Source organism: Sturnus vulgaris, chromosome 1 (genome assembly GCF_052056855.1).
Source record: "Sturnus vulgaris isolate bStuVul1 chromosome 1, bStuVul1.hap1, whole genome shotgun sequence".
NCBI classification, from domain to species: domain Eukaryota; kingdom Metazoa; phylum Chordata; class Aves; order Passeriformes; family Sturnidae; genus Sturnus; species Sturnus vulgaris.
This window is the reverse complement of record NC_142243.1, coordinates 97,083,663-97,105,404: the sequence shown is the minus strand read 5'-3', so window position 1 is coordinate 97,105,404 and position 21,742 is coordinate 97,083,663. Positions and strand designations below refer to the sequence as shown.

At 44.6% G+C, this 21,742-nt stretch overlaps 1 protein-coding gene and 1 long non-coding RNA gene across 2 annotated transcripts in view; one reads left to right on the top strand and one right to left on the bottom strand.

Moving 5' to 3' along the window:
* Positions 1-8,379: 8,379 nt before the first annotated feature.
* Positions 8,380-9,789, bottom strand: LOC148225369 (uncharacterized). The gene is made up of 2 exons (XR_015803292.1): positions 9,458-9,789; positions 8,380-9,363 (listed from the first exon to the last, which is right to left on the bottom strand). It is a non-coding gene; the product is annotated as an uncharacterized LOC148225369 (long non-coding RNA).
* A 137-nt stretch (positions 9,790-9,926) lies between these two features.
* PARD6G (par-6 family cell polarity regulator gamma) overlaps positions 9,927-21,742 on the top strand; it is a 65,192-nt gene continuing 53,376 nt past the window's right edge. The window contains exon 1 of the mRNA XM_014875182.2: positions 9,927-10,142. Within this exon, the coding sequence (XP_014730668.1) occupies positions 10,071-10,142 (72 nt within the window). The 5' untranslated portion in view covers positions 9,927-10,070. The remainder of the gene's footprint in view (positions 10,143-21,742) is intronic.

The following is a 21,742-nucleotide window of genomic DNA, read 5'->3' as shown; positions in this document are numbered from 1 at the left end:
AGGAGTCCTAGTCTCAGTTCAGAGATCTGAGTGATTAAATTTGCAGAAAACCTTTCCTGGTTAGCCACTCACAGCTCCTGCAGGTCATGCTAGGCCAGGGCACCCTAGTGGGGTAAAGGCCCCATCAGTCCTGTGAGCAGCAAGGACCTCAGGCTTGGTGGGAAACAGTTCCAAGCTGCAACAGAAGAAAAAGCCTCCAGCTAAGGAGAAGGAATGCAGTGAAAAAAAGAAGGCAGGGGAACTTTAAAGAAGCAATAAGGTAAGAGCAGGAGAACCAAGATTCACCTTGATGCAAAGGACTGAGTTGCTGTGGAGAGGAAGGAGAGTAATGAGGGCAGTTATTATTTACAGGATCCTGTTTTTTCTCTGCTCTCCTTCCTGGATCCAGACTGTTGAGCTCCCAGCCCTTACCTCGTGTAGATACCTTCATCTCCCTCCTGTCCATGTATGCCGCTGCATCAAGCACTACAGGTACCAACAGACTGGATCTTTGCTCTGCAGACAGGATTTTTTTCTAACAGATTTGAAGTTTGAAGTATGGAGCAGGCTAAAACCAAATGTCATCCCTTCCCCCTGAAAATCAACTGGGGTCCGTCAACATTATGCTGACTCCTCTCAAACACCCACTCTCCAGGGACTGCTTTCTCCTTGCACTCAGGGGAATAATATCAGATTCTAGCCAGCTGCATGGAGCCAGTGCAAAGGGAACAAAAGCCAAGGCAGTTGTGGGAAAAAGGCCATTGTTCCAAAAAATTTAAATGATGTCACTTTGCTCCCCAACAGTCTCAGCAGAGCATGCTTTTCAATAACAAGTGCCACTCTCTTACAGTTGCCTGCAGTGAGGGTAGAAGGCATGGAACAGATTAATCTGCTTTGCAGAGGCTGCATGATTATCATAAACCACCATTTTTCTGCATAGTCTCCCTTTTCCCCTGGACATAGAGCTGAGCAGCACCGTGGTGTGGGGCTGGACCTCTCAAATGGAGCTCACCCAACATGAGGGTGTGTGGGCAGCAGCAATGGTGTGAGTGTACCTGTCCTCAGGGGGAGGAGAGCTGCTCGTGCTCCTCATTACTGTACTCCCAGTTACAAGTCATTGCCATTTGCATTGTGACATCTGCTAGAAATCTTAATCGTGGGTTGTGGCCCCAGTGGAGCAGTCCTGAACAGATGTAAGAGTTTCTAATTATCTTAACACCTTTTTGGCAGAGTGACATAAACACAAGTTAATTAAGCCTCGTGCTAAGCCTGTGATGCAGAGTTACAGCTATTTCTCTTCATTCGGGTTTACAAATGAAGAAGATGAGAGACTGGCTTATACCTGCTACTTAGTTCTAAACCCCAACCCCTCTGCTGGCCTCTCCACTTTAGCCACTAGGTGCTCTCCCACCTGACAGATCATCAACAAGTTTTGACCTGTTCTTGATAAAATTAACAGACTACATCCAGCGTCCCTGCAAAATCTTAACACAGTTTTCTTACAAAGACGAAATCATGAAGAATTTCAATGTTTGTTATACTCCCTACATTATTGCCCAGGAAATGCCTCCCCCCTTTCAAAAACCTGGAAGCTCACCATGGATGCACTCCTGAAGACACTCATACCCACATGAATCATTAGGCAGGCAAGGGATGACCCTTAATTGCCCATGGGTTGTACCTCTCTGTCATTCCCAGCATGTGGTCCTAATGACAGCTGCACCTATATCTGAATCCAAGGAGTGAAAGCCAGACATATCTCCATTGCACCCTACAATCCATTCACACTGAACGGCATCGTGGTAAAACCCAGCCAGCATGAAAACCTGTGCAATGGGTGGCAGCTGCAATACCTACATCTTGTGAGAAACGTCCTGGGAGATCAGGATGCTGACACTCTCTGGTGATGATCCTGGAGCTGTTTGTATAGGAGGACTACAGGAAAGAGATGGCTCTGCTGCAGAACCGTGCTGGTGCACCAGATATACTCAGATGGACTTTGGGCAAAAAGGGTGGAATAAGGCTTGGTAGATATCCTGCCCTCCCTTTGAAACTTTACAGGAGAGGAGATAATAACTTCAGCTCCTATCTTGAAAGACATATCCCTTCCAGCCCTCTTGCTACTATCCATGAGCTGGGTACAAGTATTTCCAGGCTCTTCTAGCCTGAAAAAAAAGGAGGTTGGGACAAACTGGGTTAGGTAGGCATCACTTTACCCATAAAAGGACATGTACCAGCAAGGTTGACTCCCCAGACCAACAACAATCCCTTTCCACAGGCAAGCATTGAAATTGCATTTCATTTTTCAGAGCAGATTCTCTAAGGAAAAGCACAAGGAGAGCTGTCAAGGGAATCTCAGTCAGATGGAGCAACTGTTAAGAAGACTTCGAAGTTACTCAAAGCAGACACTTAGAAATGGAGATATGCAGAATTAAGCAACTATAAAACTCTAACCTGGGGTTTCCATAAGCTCTTAATTACGCTTGCTAAGCAAAACTTGCTGGTGTTCATGGTGATGATAAAAATCCCATGCACCAGTCCTCAGTTAGTAGAATCTCATAAATTAAATCATCTCTTTTATTTCATAATCTTTCTCTTGCAGAATTGTTCTAGTAAACTAGCCTAAACCTAGAGTGCTGCAATCAGGCACCCTTTATTCAAAACTTTTCAAGCTGTCAAGGAAAAAAACAAAGAGGTCTATTTTAACCCAGTTTTAATCCATCAATTCTCAGATTAATGGGTTTTTATTATTATTTTTATTCATTTATTATGGATTTAGAAAAATTGGCAAAACTGATCAAAGAGAAAACTTAATTTATGAGTGAGTGCTCTAGCGCTCTACTAGTCTGCAGTGCCCTTAGCAGTCAAAACAGTATTTAAGAAAATACATCTTGACAAATGTTCAAATTATTAGGAAGCCCTTTCTACTGCAGTCTTGTATTTTGAAGAAAACATTATTCTTGAAAACTGAGGCTCCTTTGTTGAGCTGCTTATTCTGGTGAGCTAGAGGCAGAACTGTATTTAGTGGGAATGCTGTTGAACAGATGGGATCCCTGTTTTGCACATGATTCTGGAATGCAATAAAATTGTTTGGTTCTGGGAAACAGTTTTTTCCTCCCATGACACTGTCAAAATGACCAAAAGGTCTGATTCTGAAATCCATACTCCCATGAGTAATTCTCATTTGTGTTTCAGGAAAATGCAAGTTATGAAGGAAACAAAAATACAGGAACATCACCTCTACTTAGAAATATTCTCATTTCCTGATCTTAAGAGGGCGGAAAAGTGAATTTGCTCTGGGAGTATACAGATATAAAGAACCCACGTCCATTTCTAGCAGCAGAAACACGGGAAGGAAAATATGTACATGCATCACAACCAAAAACCTGTGCTTACTTCAGCAATCTGGCCTGGAGAAGTGGTGTCAGGAATCTTCTGAGATTTCTCTTTTCAGCACCTCTGGCCAGCAATCCTGAACACTTCCCTTCCCTTCTCACCTCATAAAACCACGCTCTTCGGCAGCAGAGGTTGGGGAAGTCAATTGGCTGAGGCACAAAAGGCCAGATTCTAGACTGGTATAAATCATTGTGGCCCCCCCAAAAAAGCCACACTGAGGTTCAGTTGCTTTACTCCCACTGAACATCTGGCCCTCGGCCTGTGGGAAGAGAATATAATGTGCCTCATGCTTCATGCATTTCTGAACAGCTGCTCTGAAGGACTTCTTCAAGCCTCACATGAGGCTGCTTGCCTTCACTGAGAGCTCTGGAAAGGATTGATTGTGCACAAATGATTTAAATTTCAGTGTTTGCAGGGGGCAAAGGCATGCTGAAGGACATCTCCAAAGTAGTAAGCCGCTTCTTGGCAAATCTCTTTGCAAATCAGGTGGGTGAAAAAGAGATTATGTCCAGTCCCAGCCAATTAGAGCTTTACAGTGCCTTTCCATACAGGAGTCTGCTTCAGTAGTTCTGACAGGATCAGGTAATTGCAGCATGGTACAGCTATGTGCAGTAAACATCAGATGGAGTTTGCTCTGTGAATATGTGATCTTTCCCTCTAACCTTTTTTTATTATTATTTTTAATCAGGAATGACATCTTTGACTCTATCTTAACACTGCTGCTAGTCTAGCAGATCTGCCAAAGAAATTTTGCAGATTTAAAAGTCATTTGACATTTTAAAATCTTTTTTTCACTGAGAAGCTTTCAGCTGCAGCATGGAACATTTTTAGAGATTCAAGTCAGTAAGCAAACAGACAAGATTTGTTTGTTGTATGACTCGCATGGCTAGGACAGTTTCTTATTATTTCCTTTATTAGCAGGTGAGACCACAAACCACCATTTCTGAGAGGGCTTGACTTACTAGCTAGACATAGTGCCTTACAAATTGCCTAAAGCTGCAATTCAGGAATATTTGGGTTGTTTATTTAAGGTGACATTTAGTCACTTCCCAAGTGGAAGTTCTCCATAAATTATATTCTCACGAAGATCCTGGTTCCTCCTTGCAGTTAACTGCATTCCATGCGAACCTGAAAACCTCTCTGTGCGCTTGGTGAGGAAGTGAGCCAGTCTGGGCAAAATTCATACTCTCTTACCATGTTACCAGACCCTACACTTCAGCTGCCAGGAAACAAAGATGGTAGATGGCATTCAGATGAGTTAAATTTCTACCCAAAAGAGATTAAAGGCAGTGTGCGATTGAGAAGAATGGCAGAAAGGTTCCACAGGCAGGATTCTCCATTCACTGAGCAAGTTAGATAAGCACTTCAAAGGAAGGTGTGATTATATCTTCATGATAGCAGCTTTCTCTTAAAGACATTACCTTTAAAAATTAACAATACTAATTTTCTTTCCATATCTGGCCAGCTTAGCTCCATTAGAAAATTTGGTAACTACTGCAGAAAAATTACTCCAGTGTCATAGTGTGTTTCAATATTCATAGTTCCACACAGAAAAAGTGCTTGGGAAGATAAAGATGATGCCATCTGCATAAATTATTTGATAGCATTGGACTAATTAGAAGATATATGCTGCACTTGCCAACTCCAGTTACGCTTGAGTTTCCTGTAGAAGTAGGGCCAGAAATAAAGGGAGAAGAGAACCAGGCAGACGCTTGCACACCCTAGGCCTGTGATCAGCAGTACTGCCTTAAAATCAATAATATTTGAAAAGTATTTGCAGTAATCATTCTGACATCATGAGTAGCTGCTATCTGCAGAGCAGCATATTGTAAACAAAGTTTTTAACCTAAGTGGAAGTTGAAGGACCTACTTCTGGACACTGGGACGGATACCTTTTTCTCTGCTGCAATGAATGACATCTGGGAAACGTCATTGCTTTTCCTGTTTTTCTCCTTGGTAAAGAACAGAAAATCAAGAATCAAACCAATTGAAAGGGAGGTAAAGATCATTAAATTCAGCAGATTCACGTACAGAATAAATAAAATTTGAATATTTTTGTATTTCATGGGAAATGTTGAATCCTGGCAAGTCATGTAGTTAAAGCATACTTTGGAGGCAGAAATAGGAGCATGATCCTCTTCCCTTCTTCCAATCCTAAACTCATCTCTGGCAACAAAACTCACCTTCCCATCCTCGGAAAGCACTGCTGCTTTTAATCCCAATTGAGGTGTAATTTGGAAAAAGGACAAATGATCTCATAGGCCACCTTCCTCCCTCTCTTGTGATGCTCAGAGCTTGGCTGCTGAGATTATGGTATCCCAGCAGCTTTGGTTCCTGAATTGTTTTCACACTGATACGTGTCAAAGTGTAACTGGTTATATAACATTCACCAGTAAAGCCAAATGGGAAAATTTTCAGCTGACACCAGAGCATGTTGGTTTGATCTGCTGAAGCCAAAGTATCTGTGTGCAGATAGATTGGGGACCTCAATCCACTCCCCCCAGCACATCTCTCTGGATAAATACTGGGAGCTGCAATGGCTTATCCTCATGCTTGCTTGTGAGCTCTGCACACAGCTCAGCAGGCACCATTCCCTCAACTACTGCTCTGGTCCCCCCACTTCAAGTGTTTTGTAGTAAAGTCACACAAGAAGTTTCCTCAAATGCTTCATCATCCTTGGTAGAAAAGAAGCATCAAGTTCCCCAAGCCTTGAGAACAGCCCTCCCCTCTCTCTGCTCCTTCTCCTCTTAAATGCACATACATCTCTTGTAGGCCTGAAGACAAAATCTCTTAAAAGGAAATAAAAAGAAGACATTTCACTGCCACGAGGGATGAAACAATGGAAAACCATTGGAGCAGCCAGTCTCTGGTCCTGGAGCGTCCATTACTGCTGTGGTTGGTGGCATTCTTCTTCTTGTTCCCCTCCAGGTAGCTCCTGCACTAGGGCAATGGATGTTCCCTGGCATTGTACACTGCATTTGATGAAGTAGAAACCATCCTCACTGTGGCAGGAGCATTGCTTGCTACAAGCAAAACTATAGTTGTCATCCTCCCTCTTCTCTTCTCTTCTTCACGCCATGCTTCATTTTGGTTTACATTTAAAGAAACTAAAACCAGTCTGTCGTTTCAGCAGTTTCCCCAAGCCCTTCGGATGTGGTATTTGTAACTCTTGCAAGTTCAATGCAGGGTGTAGAGTTAGAAAAATAACTCCTTGGATGGGAGTCTGGGGTATTTTTTCCTCTCAGAGCATGTAGATGACTTGTTAATACTGATGAGGCATGCAGCAAGTCAGAGGGAAGCCCCTTGCAAGCTGAAAACCAGCATTGCAGGAATGTGAGTCTGGCACATGTTGCAGCACTTTTTGTTGGTCTAGCAAATGAAAAGCAGTGAAAACAGGAAAATCTGAATATTTTCTAAATGGCCTGTTAGGATCCCTACACTGTGGCTTCCCTACCCGGTTTAGGGCAAGAAACAAGAGTGTTTGGTGAAGTGCTGCATGCAGGAAGGGGCTGGGTGACAGCAAATGTGCCCCCCACGTTCCACATGCATCTGGGAACAAGGCTGCAAGAAAGGGCTGGATGGGCACGTGGGAAGAAACGGTGATTTAAAAGCTCTGCAGGTCAGAAACAGGGTAAAGTAACCACAGATTACTAAAACAGATGAAGATTTATAGAAATTGTCAAAGGAATGCTGTGCCCTTGGCAAGCGATGAGAAAAAACAAAACCCCTGAAAGGTGGCTGAGCAAAAGCAGTTAAATTAAAACCATCTTTGTGACCGAGTCTGAGGAGGAAAACAGCTGGCAGGGGCTGCAGCACCTCGTGCAATCCGGGCTGGGGTGGCCTGGGAGCACCCCCAGTGCTTTGGCTCCTGCTGGTGCTCGGTACAGCACGGCACTGCATGGGCATGGAGAGAGGAGGCAAGAGAAAAAGGAATTTTCTCAAGCTGTCCCAGCCGTGCCTCAGCTCTGCTCCGGAGGAAAGGGACTAAAGCTGCAACTAATTTGGAAATAGAGAAATGAAAAGCGTATCTTAGAGAATTTGCAAGAATGGACTGAACTGAATTTCAGGGAATCTTGATTGAGAAGCATTCATTTCTAATAAATTATTAAATGCTATTAAGAAATAATATTGATAAAGCATACATAATTTATAAATATTTATGTAATATTTTAAATTTTCTGCTAACAAAAGAATACAGCCAGTTTCTCATACTGTGACCCCCTATTTTAGCCTAATTCATAAGCTATCCAGAAACTGATAATTTCTCAGATCAGAGTGAGTTAAAGGTGTCTACACTGACCTCTACACCGATCTACAAAAGGATGGATATTTAACTCAGATTGAGAAAAAACAGCAGAAATCAGATTTTTTAAAAGTAATTTGAAAGGAACCTTTGCTAGCAGTAGCCTCTTCAGAGGTATAAAAAGCATATTTCCTCATATTAGTGTATTCACCTTGTTTCTATAATAAGTGTTTAATGCAAGGTTGAAAAATTGGGAAGGAATGGAACCGCCAAAAAGCAGCTTTTCTTACAGGTGAATTAAAAAAAAAAGGAGAGGCAGTAATTTACCATTTCTAAATTCTTATAGGATAGAAGAAATAGGAAAAATATTAGCTTCACTCCTCAAATGAATTAATTTTTGTCCTCAGTATACCTGTTAGCTTCAAAGACAGGGTAGATGAGAAGAAGAGGATTGTCTATTCATGTGGTGGTGGAAATATGAACAGGATCTGCAATGGCTGGGGAAGGGAGAGTGGAAATCCCTTTAGCTCTGCTGGTAATAGAACCCCTGTTTTGTGCTTTGAAACATATATCTTCATTTTTTATTAATTCAGTATGGCTTACCAGTTTATATCTCACCCAAATATATATATATATATATATATATATATATATATATATATATATATATATATATATATATATGTATATATGTATATATATATATATAATTAATTTTCATTGAATTCTCATTCTGGTTACACACAACTCAGTAGGCATTATTAGTTTGAAGAGTCTTTATTAATATAAAAGAGATGGTAATGAAACATTTACGCTACCTGAAGTAAGCATAAAATAAAAGACAAGCACGTTTAATCTGTACTTCTCAAGTGGACATCACAAATACAACAAGTACCAAATTTAAAATTAAGACTAAAAATTGCTTGCTGGTTTCTGCCTATTGACAACATTGTTTCTTAAAAAAAAAAAAGACCAAAGAAATTGAAACAAAAAAATTCAGAAACCTGGACTAAAGACCAGTCCTTCAGCTACTGATTAACTTCATGCCAGTGAACTGGCCTTGTTGCTCCAGATGTTGAAGCACTAAACCATACAGATCCAGCTGCTGGATTTCAAGCTCCATCTTTACATTGAAACATCCCAAAAGGGCTGTTCAGCCTCTGAGCACCCCAGGGATGTTGTATCTCCACAGCTTGGCCTTGGCCATCACAGCAGGAAAGCAAAGCTGCTGTATTGCTTATGCTAAGATGAAAAGAGGAAAAGATCAAGTTCATACAAACATTTCCTTTCTCAGCTCTCTAGACTTTATTTTTCCAGTTTAACTTAGAGCAAACCTTCCAAGCACAGTGCAAGCCCAGAACATGTGGCAAATGTTCATTTCAGGTCCATTTTCCAATAAGATGGAGCTGGTTTGTATTTGAGGCATGTGCTTTGATCCTCCTGCTTGAAGTCACATGAAGTCACCTCAGTTCTTGTTTTTTGCCCCTAAATTCGTGGATATTCCCATCACTGTCATTGACACCTGCCCAACAAGCGTGGAGAAAAGACCTGTAATGTCTGCTAGGACTTTGTGCTCCTTGTTTAGACGGGCAGACGATGCTGGGAGATGTCGAGCAGCAGAGAACTGGTTGCACAGGTCTGTGCCGTGTCCTGAGCTTCTGTACATCACGACTTGATGTTTTGGGCAGGATTGTGTAGGAAAAAAATACCACTTTCAAAGGCTCTCGGTGACTAAAAGATGCTGACTGAAGGAAAAAAGTCTGTTAAAATTAAAAAGATCCTTGGCAGAAGACGTAAAGAAGTTAAGTTCCTTCGAGATTCTCAAAATTAATAACCTACCTAATTAGTAAGAGCTGCTAGAAGAGGGAGGCAGTCCACCGATTTATTTCAACGAGGGCGTGGTGGAAACTCTCCTCCCAAACCTGGTGATCTGTGGTCTCAAATTAATGACTCGCAGCACTTTTCAGATCCCAACCCTCTTTCAAGAACAATCAGCGCCGTCTGGAAAAGTTTGTGCGGGTCCCTTTTGCGGCGCACGACGGGCACCTCCGAGCGCTGGGGGGCACCCGGGGAGCCGCCGTCCCGCGGTGCCGCGGGTGCGCTTTGTGCTCGGTGCGGGGCTGCGGCAGCGGGGCCCGCCCGCCGCTCCGCACGCCGCTTCCCTCACCGATTCCTGCCGCGCCGCAGCCCCGCCGGGAGAGCCGGAGCCCCGCGGCCGCGGGGGGCGTGCCCGGGGCGTGTCGGGGGCGTGTTTGGGGCGTGTCCCGCCGTGCCGAGGCGCCCGCCCGCCGCCGGCCCAGCCGGAGCGCCAGCCCCGCGCGGATCCCTGCGGCCGCCGCCGCTGCCGTTGGCGCGCGCGCGCCGGGAACAAAGTGGCCGCAGGAGCGGAGCGCGGCGCGAGCGGGGCCGGCGGCGGCGCGGGAAGGGAAGGGGAGGCAGCGGGGCCGGGAAGATGAACCGGAGTTTCAACAAATCTCAGACTCTGCGGTATCTGGAGTGCAGCGCGGTGGAAGTGAAGAGTAAGGTGAGCAGACCGCGGCGCGGCCTCGGCCGGGAGCGCCCCTGTCCGGTGGTGCTCCCGAAAATGAATGGAGCCCCCCCCGCCATTCCCCGGTGTGTCCCCTCCCCGCCCGGTGCGGCCGGAGCCGTGTCCCAGGCTTAGCCCGCAGAGCGGGGACGGGCTGGCGGCGGCTGGCGGGGAGGCGGGATCAGCGCTCCGGGCGCAGCTCCCGGCGAGCCGTCCCTGCCCGGCCGGAGGCGGTGGCGCGACCCTTCCCCGCCCGCCCCCGGCGCGCCGCCCGCCGCTCCTGCTCCATCTTTTGTCTCACCGCGGGGACTCCGGCCGTAACTTCGTGGGGCGGCTCGGGCAGCGCCGCTGGCCTCGCCTGGCGGGCGGGCTGGGGCTCGGCCCGGGGGCACCGGGAGGCGCGGCCCCGGTGCCGCTCCCGTCCCACCCCGGCGCGTTTCAGCCCCCCGGTGCTCCGACCGGCTCCCGGGAGGCGGGATGGGTGCCCCGACGCGTTCAGAGAGGATCCAAGGACCGGGAGGGAGAAGGGCCGTGTTCCCCCGCTGGTGCTGGCGGTCCCGCCGTAGCTCCGAGCCGCAGGAGCCGGAGAGAGAGCTGCGGGAAGCTTCCCCCTCCTGCGGCGGCTGTGCCGGGATGCCGGCACCGGTATCAGCTTGTGCACACTGCAGAAGGAGCCGGGATCGGCAGGGCTGCCAGAGCTGGCCGCCTCCAAGGATGGTTTCGGGCTGTGCCTGGCGTTGGTCTTGCTGAGCTCTCGTCAAGAGGCTTTGGTTGCTCTCGGCTGAACCAGCACATCAAAATCTTGCCCGTGCCTCTGAGGGCAGAAATAAGCACCATTTAAGCAAAACTGAGAAATCTCCCCCAGAGCCCGTGTTTTATACACGTAAAACAGGCAAGGTGTAGGTAATGCATGAGTTGAAAAGAGTGCGGATAACTTTAACCTTTCACGGAGTCGCTGATCACCTGCTGAGATAGTGTTGAAGGTGATGTCTTTGGGACTGTTTACTTGATGCTGCTCATTTTTGTCCATTTTTGCTGTTAAAATTTGCATTCAGATCAAATGGCCTTGAACAGCACATAGACAGAGATGGGTTCAGTGGGAGAAGTACCTTGTATCCAAGGGAGCTTCCAATCGTTTCTAAACATGGCACCTGAAATGTGGGTTCAGGCCCTTATTTCCTAACCTCTTGAAAGGGCTCAACTGGCCTAGAAAGTTCCATTCTGCTTCCATAGCTGGAAAGTTTTGGTTCGGCTTGTACTAGTTCTAAGATGTAACCCACCCACAACATTCCTTGTGGCTCCCAAACGCTCCAGGTCCTGTCCTCTGAATTATACCCCTTACATTCTATACGTGTTAAACTAAAGCCTTGACCACATATGAGAATTTTTAAGTTCATCCTCTCTCTTCTACTTCAGTATTGCCATAGCTTGAGTTTGTTCTATTAACAATTAGAAGGCAACCTTCTAGTAAAGAGCTCGTAGCTTCCCTTACAGCTGCAGGAATTCTGTAAGTGAATCCTACCTGGTTCTGTAGACACAGAGCAATGTATAGGCAGATTGTAAGCCTAGGAATGATTGTGGATTTTTGGAGGGAAGGAAAATAAACCGGAATAGTTGAGATGGGTTTACTGAAGGCCTTCTCTAGCTCAGGGTTTTCACTACTGATGGCCCAGAAGCTAGTATAGAGAACTCTACTGCATTGGAAGAAAACTTAAAATAGAGGCTAAATTTGAAATACTCCGTTGAGGGCCTACACCCAGCAATGAGCTGTGAACCTACAATGTGTTTCAGTGGAAGCTGTGCTGTTGAATTTCCTGGTGCTGGTGAGTTTTACTGTTAGCATGACTTGGGCACAATAACAGCTGGACTGTTGATGTAGCTGCTGTTGATGCTGACATTGCAAGATAGTTTTATTTTCCCTGTAAAGCTCATAGGTTCCTTCTCACAGAGTTACTCTTCAGTGATCTGAAGGAAGTCCAGTGAAAAGCTCTGGCCAATGGTACCTGGCAAGCTGCTGTATAAAAACCTTATACTTCTTGCAAAACACAGTGCTCTTGTAGGGTGGGTTGTGATGCTGGCAGCCTTGTCCCTGTGGATCACTACGTTGTTGTGCTGTGATCATCTAGAAATACAGAATGTTGAGATTTTTTTTGTTTGCATGGACTATCTGAGGCTGGGGAAACAAAAAGGTTCAGTCATGCTACTTTTGGTAGCCCTATGTAGTCAACCTTTTAAACACTTAGTTGCTGGTGTTTTGTAGGTATGAGGCCTGTCTGGGCTTGCCTGAGAACTTGAAAGTTGAGTCTGAGAACTCATGATTTTGCAGCTATCGCCTGAGAGCGCAGGCTGCCAGGTGAGCGGAGGTGGGTGCAGCTCAGCCTCTGCGCCGGGGCATGCTGCTGGCCGGGGATCAAGGGATTCTTGGTGGCTTTTCAAAGGCTGGGGAAGTGGCAGTCCGTGGGCAGGTGGAATCCCTTTTAGCAGAGGAGCTGAGTGTGAGAGAGTGCTGCTTTTACACAATGGTGTGAAATAGCTTTTCTCCTCTGAAGATTGAGTTTGATCAGAAGAAGCTCTGGAAAAAATGGTTGTGGGGAGTTGGATGGGAGGTAGTTTGCAGGTGCTGGGGTTCTGATATCCCTGCCTCTGTTATGATAACCAGGTGGTTCCTTCCTTAAGGATAAATCAGCATCCTGCTGGTGTCTTGCATTAGTCACAAATCAGAAATGGCTCCTGTGAAATCTGTTTTTTCTGGATTTTCTGAATTTCTTTCCTTTTCTCCAGAAAACAAGTTCTTGAAAGTTAGTTTGTGCCCTTGATTACTGAAAGGGGAAAGTTTGTCAGTGCTAAGTACTATACTGGGTAAGACACTTCTCTGGAAATCCCCAAGTATCCTTAAGTTATAAGGTTCTTGATGTGTGCCAGAGGGTTGTTAAAAACAAAGAATGTGTGTGTACATATCTGTGTATCAGAAGAGGGGGAGAGGGTGAGGAGGAGGAGAAGGAGGGAGCATCTTGATGGCTGAACTCATTCCAGTTTTCAACATCCTTCGTGTGCCAGAGGGCCAAAACCTGCACTTTTCTTTTTTATTTTTTTTTTTTTTAGTCCAGTAGACCTGTGAGGTTTGTGGATGATTGGATTTCAGCCTGCAGGTCTGCTGAACCCAGCCTGACCCATCACCCCTGCTGGGAACATGGTCCAAAGCACGTTTCAGCTCACGATTCTTGTGTCCGTGGGCTCTTCATGTCTGTGACTGCGTGGTGGGGACCCTGGCAGTGATATATTCTCTGGCTGTGTCATTGCAGGAGGATGAGCTTTGTGGCACTGTTGTACCTTTTGGTGTATGTCAGGTCACTTTTCTTCTGGGTGACTGTGAGGTGCTACAAAAGCTTCGTGGATCTCTGTGCTGCAGCAGATACTGAAGGGGAAAACCCTCTGTGCCATCTGTGCTCACCTCTGTTTCAGACATGGCTGAAACATGCCCTTCTGTCCGGGCCCCTGCTTTTTCCCTTCCTCTGCCTCATCCTCAGAGAGCCGGCCTTAAAATCAAAACACTTAAAAGCTTATTGCTAGATAGAAAAGAGGAAGGGTAAAGAGAAACCTGCTTAGAAGTTGGCACATGTCATAAGAAAATATTAATTGAATTGTAATTACACCTTAGCCCTTCTCTCCCTTCTTTCACGACAAAATAAATTAGAAGCTCAGTTCTTATCTAGGTGTTGTCTCTGTAGCTCAGGATTAATGTTTCAGCCCTTTTAGACAGGATCTGAAAACACATTATCTCGCTGACTTAGAACAACTGCATATTCTCATGTGTCTAGTACTCACTGGCTCCTTTCCTCTGTTGGGTGACAAGTGAAGTATCTGTCCCCTCTCAAGAAACTGCCTCTAATCTCTGAAAAAGGTTTCCAGATGACCCTTTCTCTCCCCTTTTTTCCCTTTTACCAAGAGCTCCAGTGCCTGCAATGTGTGGGGCTTTTTGTGTTTGTTTTGTTTGGGATCTTGTGGCCACAGGCAGAGTTCTTAACCTATTTTTCATTTTCTGTCTTTAGCTTTACAGAAAGGTTGCAGGCTTCTTTGCCCATGAATATAAGCCTACAGAAGAACAAATGCTTTTAAACTAGGAATTCCTATATTAGTGGTGGAACTTCTCTTGAATTATATAACTCCATGTAGCCAATCTTCTTTTGTCTTGCTCTGAGTGAAAGGAGATTTTATTTTTTGTGCCCTTGAATGTTATACACAGTTTTTCAAACAGGAGGGTAACTCTCAGCCCAAATGTGTATTTCTTTTCCAATTTAGATATTTTGGAATAATAGAAGTATAAGATTGCCTCAGGCTTTAAATGATGGCTCTTTGAATTGTTTATGAAAGTGTGTGTTGGGGGTTTTTTTTCACTTTGAAACTGACAGGTCCATGTTTCTGGCTTAAAAGCAGCAGAGTACTGTTTTTCTGTTACTACTCTGTGAATTCCTGTGAACTCTATGTACTAGTAAGAATTAATTTTCACGATTTCAAAGATGGCTAAATGTACTCATCGTTCCCTGATAAAAATGCTTTGCAAAAGAACCCTTTGTCTTTGAGCCCTCTGGGACAATGGAACTTTTGATAGTGGCTGAGGATTGTAAAAGCACAGCTACCTGACTCACGTGCTGACTGTCACATTTCTGCCTTATTAATTGTGTCATGTTTTCTTGCATTGCAAACTGATTTACAAATTAACAATAATGTGACTAACATCCTACTACCATAAACAAACCCATTAAGATAAATAGAACCAGTTAATTATAACCATATTTTCTTTTACTCTCTTCTCCCGTCCTGTTTCAACTCTCATTAAATGTTGGTCTCTAGATGGGTGCTGCAAATGGATTATTAATACATTTTCAATCATTTTCTGGTGTGTCTTGAGTAGATCTGGTACTGTTACAGTGTTCAAAGACAAAAAGCATGTTTGGGATCAGCTGTGCTCTGTGCTCTTACAAAGTCACTAGCAGCTGAAAGACTGTTTTGGTCTGAGGCACATGTAGCAGTCAGTGCCTCAGCAAGCCTGCCCAGTGCCAGAGAGATGTAGCATTCAAACAGCTTGTGGGTGCTTTGTCCTGCTCACGTGTTGTCCCCCTTTCTTAGAAGAAGTGTGTCTGCTGTTACATAAAGATTGATGGTTTAAACCTTTTTTGCCTCTTCCTCCATGCTAAAGTTGCTGGTATTTCATGTTGACATGACTGTTCAGCTATGGCAGTATATGTATATATACATATACAGTGTGTGTTTGAAATGTATAAAGTGTAACATCAAGTAGTGTTAAAGCTGCAGCAATAGCAGTAAGAGCAAGCTTGCCTTTAATAGCCCCCTCTAAAGAGATTTTAAAGGACTGGTTCTGCACTGTCTGGTGTTAACTGAGAGAGGTTTACAAACTGTGTTTTCCAGCCTTGTGTACTTTGATTTCACTCTAACCCTTAAGCTGTACAGGCCTTCTGAAGTCTTAAGAAGTTTTCCATGTGTAGCACACTTCAAAATAGATCAAAAAGCAGCGCTCTTTTTAAACGCTACAGAATGTTAAAACAGACTTTAAGTCTGCTTAAAGTTTTTAAGCAGTACTTTAGATTCTTCCAAGTTAAGGTCATACTTGTCATACCTGGCATTAAACTAAAATAAGTGCAGTAAAAAGCCCTGTAACCATCTGATTTAACTTCTGTTTTTGAGCTTGAAAACATATTCGATTATATGCAAACCAAATGTGGCACGGACTCAGAAAACCACAGTGCTTCCCCCTCTCAAATGAAGGCAGTGTGCCACAGTAATAGCAACTTGAGATGGTGTGGATTGTTGCAAAACATGTCAAGAGAAAGAGACTGTAAACATTAATATCTCTTAAGAAGTGTTCCCTCTGTTCCTTTCCCTCCCAGTTTGCTGGGCTTCTCACAGCAGGTATTGTGCTTATTCTGATGTGCTAAATAGCACCTACTAAACTCCTGGTTCCTCTCTCATTACAAACAAATCTTTGTTTTTCGTAGTTGGATGCTTTCTGAAGTGGTCATACCTAACAACCTTAAGTCTGTCTACTGGGTGACATGAGAGAAAGTGACCACAGCCTTCAGCTGAGACACAACAGTGGGTCCTGTGCATGCTTCAGGGACCAGAGGCCAAGCCTTTCAGCTGGAAAGTGGCACAGACAAGTCATCTTGCAGTAATTCTGTTCAGGTGACAGCTGCAATAAGCACCAGCACAGGGTAACTCTTTGACCTGTGCTCTGGCACTGTGGGAGCAGTAGTGCCTCTAGGAGACACAGGGAAGGCTGGAACGTTGCTTTGAGCTACCTGGTGTCCCAGACCATGGTGTGGTGGAGGACATGCCCTGGTGCTCAGGTTTGATGTAGACTCGGGTCTGTCTTGTCACAGAAAGGTGGTAGATCCTCCAACAGTGTTCCTGAAGCAAGCATATTAATACGGCCTTGGGTAGCAGCTGTGCTAACTGGGTGGTTGGCTATCTTGTGTTCCAGTATTCCCATGCTTTCCCATTTTTGATCCTGCCTCCAGCTTCTCTCCTGTTTGTTATACTTTTTAGTCTAGTAACTTGGGAATATCTGATCTGCTTAAAATTTCGTGCAGCCAGTCTGTCTTATGTGAGTAGTCTTCTCAAATTTAGTCTCACCACACTGAAACAGTCCTAAAGGACACTGAACAATGGATCTTTCAACTTTAAAGAGCAGCTCAGAAAATTAAATGTTGTTTACAGCCAAGTCAGAAAGGAATGTCTCCCGTGTGAGGTTAAAATACCTGTGGAGGCTCTGTCTAACAGGCTCCAGGACTTGCCACCTCCAAGGAGTTCTTCAGAGGTGCAATTAATAGTGCCTTCCTCTGTAGTCCCTTATCATTCCCTTTGTGTGCACTTTAATCTGAGTTTCTGGGAACCAAGAAGTGTTTTCCAAGGATTCACTGCTTGCCTCTAATTATCTTTACAATGGAGTTAAAAGGTGAAATGTACCTTGGGAGACATTGCCCACCTCTAAGTGAAGGCAAAATCATCCGGTGCAGAGGTATTCCCGTTCCCATTGGAAATGTCTGAGGTTGATTCAAGCAGAAATGTCTGGTGAAGGGTGTGTTGCCTCAGCCCCGGGGCCACCCAGCCTTGTGCCATCCCTCCTGCTTCCACCCTGCACAGCTGTTCCCAGTCCCCCTTCAGGTCTGGCCAGGGGTGTGCATGCAGCTGCATCAAATTACTTCTCTGCAGCTGTTGCTGGCACTGAGCTCATGGAGAAAAACCTCTGGCAGCAGCTTAAAGGGTCTTAAATAAGTTTGCAACCAGCCAGAGCCCTTACTGGTTACAGGTTTCCTGTATCCATGCAGATACCTCTCAGTAAGTGTTTGGAAGTGGTTTGCTCTCGTGGTTTGCTCTCGCTGTGCCTGTAGTAGGTCAGGGCTGCCTTTCTGCAGGACGCTGGGCTCACAGGCTTATCACAGTGTTGTCCCTCTGAGTAGCAAGGTGCCAAATCTTCTTTTTGTCCCTCGTGCTGCTGGTGACATGCCATGGATGTGTGCATCCTGTGCTGTATTTGTGCTTGAGCTCCGTGGTGTGATAGAGTGTGTATTGCATAAAAATACAGGACCATCACGGTCTATGTCATTTGCAAACAGACTTTGGTTTGTTCCCAGAGATGCAGGGGACTGGAATAAAAAAAGGAAGATACTTACTTTTGGAAAGGTAGACTTGGCACTTAAATCAGGTTTATTTTAAAGGCTTTGCTTTCCTGCAATCAGTTGTTGCTTGAAGGAGAGCAACACTGGGGCTTTAAATATCAGGAGGTGAGGCAGTGAGGAAGGCTAGCAGTGTGCTGCTTGGAGGCAGTGCTGACAGAGATGGGAGGGAGAAGGCAGCTACAGGGATGACCTGATCGGAGAAAAACTCCTGGAGCAAGGCTGGCAAGGAAAGGGGTGATGGTTCCAAACAAACAGGCTGATAAAATTGTTTTTTGTGGATAACTGTTTTCACAGACTGCCATGTGATAGTGAGGCAAAATAGGCAGTGTAGTGGTCTAGTTCTCAAAAACCATGAAATAAGGTAAGTGAGGCAGGGGAAAGGGTAACCTTGGCTTTAAATTGCCCTGGAGCTGATAACCAAGCATGTGGCAAAAAATCCCTATGACACTGAATGCGAGGTGCATCTCCCGAGCAGAAGGTGATCTCAGGGTGATGGGAACAGAGAGAGAATAATTTCTCTTCCAAGTAGATGCAGGAAAGAGGAAACTGTTGTCCTGATCTGAGCCTTACAGCCCCCTGGAGAGGGCTGAAGGGGTTACAAAGGTTCTTCTTCAAACAAAAAGCACAGATGTGAAACATTGTGTCAAAGAAGCATGAAAAAGCAGGGGTGCCGCTGGTTTTCTTTGGTAGAAGAAACTATTATCAGCATTTAAGATACTAAAGCTTGGCTGTGCTTTTCTGGGTGAGTAAAAGGAGGGAATAGAAGGAAAAAGGGTAGAAGTATGGCATGATGTCAATCAGGAAAAAAGTTTGGGGCAGAAGGTAGCGAAACTATGTCCCTGATGGGATTTCTATGAAGGGCAAATGGAAGAGAGGCTGTCCTGCTTTTGGGACTCTCTCTTGGAAGAAATAGCAAGATCTGAGCACAACATGAAATCTCACACTTTCCACCAGCTCGATCATTTTAGTGAATCAAGCTGCTCTCGAGCAAGCCATTGAAGAGAGAACTTGTTGTGGAGAACATCTGCTTGCCTGGTGGCTTCTTGCCGCTAGTGACAACCACTCTGAGACTGGGAGCAGAGCTGGAGAATGCTGTGTGAGCCGGGGGAGAAAAAGGGAAGAGAGAAATGAATGTGACAGCAGAGCTCTGAAGTCCCAGGTGAAGTCAGCAAGCACAGAACCATTTACATTGTCTTCCCTCCTCCTTTTTCTTGCCCTCTGCTCATTCTCACTGATAAAGCATCCTTGATTAGGTCTTCCCAGTTTTGAAAATCTCACATGTAAGCAGAAATTAGTCTATGCAAGGATGAAAGTGTTCTTGATTTTTTTTTTTTTTTTTTTTACTTCATGAGAGAAGTAGGTAGCTAATGTAACTCATGTTTATTGCTAAATGTTGCTCTTTGATGTCTAGTTTATTACAATACCCTGATTTCAAAGCCAACAATAAACTAGAGGGATTGCACCTCATAAATATAGGGCTTCATTTTTGGCCCTGTAAACATCTTGAAATTTAAAATTTAAGGGAAAAAAAAGGAGTTGTTCTCTTTTGCTTGCAAATAACTCCTTCATTTCACAAAATAACAGCTCTCTAAGTAAACAAACCTCAAAATCCTGCTCCCTCATCTCCTCTGACCTCTTGTACCCTTTAGCCAGAAAAAAGCCAAAGAAAGCAGTTGATTGCTCTTGATCATCCTGTGTAAGTTTTGATCAGCTAGCTGTGTCTTCCTTCTTCCTTAACACAACTTTTATCAGAACGCTTTTCTGGGCATCTGTTTTTGTTCGGGGTTCCTGCCTGATGTGTTGCATTTTGTTGTGTGCTCTTTGTCATCAAACTGCAGACAACAAATACAGTGATTGGCTGATACTTTGAGGATCTTGGGACGGAGGTTATTTTTGTGAAACAAAATGTACAGTTCTTTCTAAGTTGTTTTTTTTCAGTCATAATAAGCCTTGTCAGATTAAATTCTTTTTAATTTCCATTCGTTCCTCCTGTCCTCTGACTTCTGCAATACTGGATGCAGTACTTGCATTAGTTAAATAGGCCTGAGTAATTTACTTCATTATGGAAAACTAATCTGCTTGTTAAAACTTAGTTTATCAAACTGTGTAATACAGTATTGTTCTGGCAGAGGCTTTGCTGGCAGACACCAGTCCCTGTGTGCCTTTCTGTGAAGGGATATGATAAGAAGAACTTTGTGACTTAGGGAAGCAGATCAGTCATTTTGGCTATCAGAATTTGTAGTTTCTGTAAGATACATGGTGGATGTTATCTTGAAATCCTGGCTGAATACAATGCAGAGCACCCAGTCTCCCAGCTGAGTGGTACTGCAAACCCCATTATTACTGTGATACTCTCTATCAGCCTCATTAGGGATGATGAATGAGCTGAAGCAGTTTTTCCCCCTTTTCTGAAAAGACCTGCTGACAATGGTTGCTGCCCGTGTATATGCACTGGGTGAATAAATCAGCTAAACTAGTGCTACAGCAATACTAACCTTTAAACAAAAAGAAAGTAATTCTCATTATCTGCTTATATCTCTTAACTCTTCCCTTCTCCTCTACAGAATCACCTTCTAGCTCCCTTGCCATAAAAAGCTGGGTTGTGCAGAAAGCACAAGTGAAATCTTTTGCATTTGTTTACTATTGTGCTATTCCCAGGTAAACGAAATTGACTCTTGGGTTTTCCTAAGGCTTGACAAGTGAACAAGTCAATTTGACTGTACAGCATTCCTGTCAGACCTCAGTGCCCCAAGCCTGTAATGGCATTCCCACATGTCAGGCTCCACTGATCCAGTAGTTTCCAGTGTGCCTGCAGGGGCTAGGCTGGGAGGCTTGGCCCTTTTGCCAGCTGTCTTATGTGGTAGCTTAAGCTGAGCTTTGGGTCATACCAGCCAAGTGCAAGTAACCATCCTTAGTTTTCTCCTCTGTCCTTTTCCATGTCACTTTCCTGCTGGGTGCAATGTCCCTGCACAGGACCCGAGCTGTGCCTTGGCTGTGTTGGGCAGAGCAGGTGGGATGGGTTCCCTCAGCAGACAGGGGTCCAAGGGGGCTGTGTAGGGTGGGTGTTGTACTGCCTGGGTGAGACTGCACAGCAGCTGTGTCCTCCAAGCCTCCATGTGTGCTAATGGTCCTGAGCAAGCTGTCCAGTAAATAAATGGCTACTGGGTTTGGTGTCTGAGTGCCCTGGCATTTTGGCTAAGGGAATCCCAAGGAATCTCGGGTTCCTGTTCGGGTGTGCAGAACAGTAGATGCAGTTCTTAGCAAAACCCATGAAGACCTTGTTCCTGCCCCTTTAGTTTATCATTTACATTGGTGTTAAACTTGATACTTGAAGATGGCTTTTTCTAGCTTGAATCTAAGAAAAAGAGAACTTTAGGATACTTTTTGAATAAAAAGACTTAAGCTTTTTCTTTTCAGTTTGAAGTGTGTCCACAGAAGTAAGTTGCCACTCAGATTTTTCTGGAGATGAGCAGGGGGTGAAGGACAAAGGAGAACTGCTTTTCCTCCATTGGAACCAGCTGTGGTTTGTTTGCCTTTTGTGCATTTGGATGGGCACTCTGAAATCCAAACTGGAACTAGCAGTTAATATTGCAAACAAGCAGCATAATTTGACTAAACAAGCTTTCAGATGATCGCAACTAGGCTTTGATGCTCAAGAGTGGGATTTTCATAACTGCGGAAGTAATTTGAAAACATGCTTGTGCCCAAAGCCAGTAGGGTTATGTTGGCTTCTTTTTATCCTTTCTGCTTGAAGATGATTATGGTGATGATTCATACTTTTGTTAGTCTCAGCAAGAGTGGTGTGCATGTATAGTTGATTTAACAGCTGAGAACCTCTAAGCAAGTAATTCTCCATTTTGAGAAAGAATTTGTCTAGAGAAGATTCTCCCCTTTTTTATT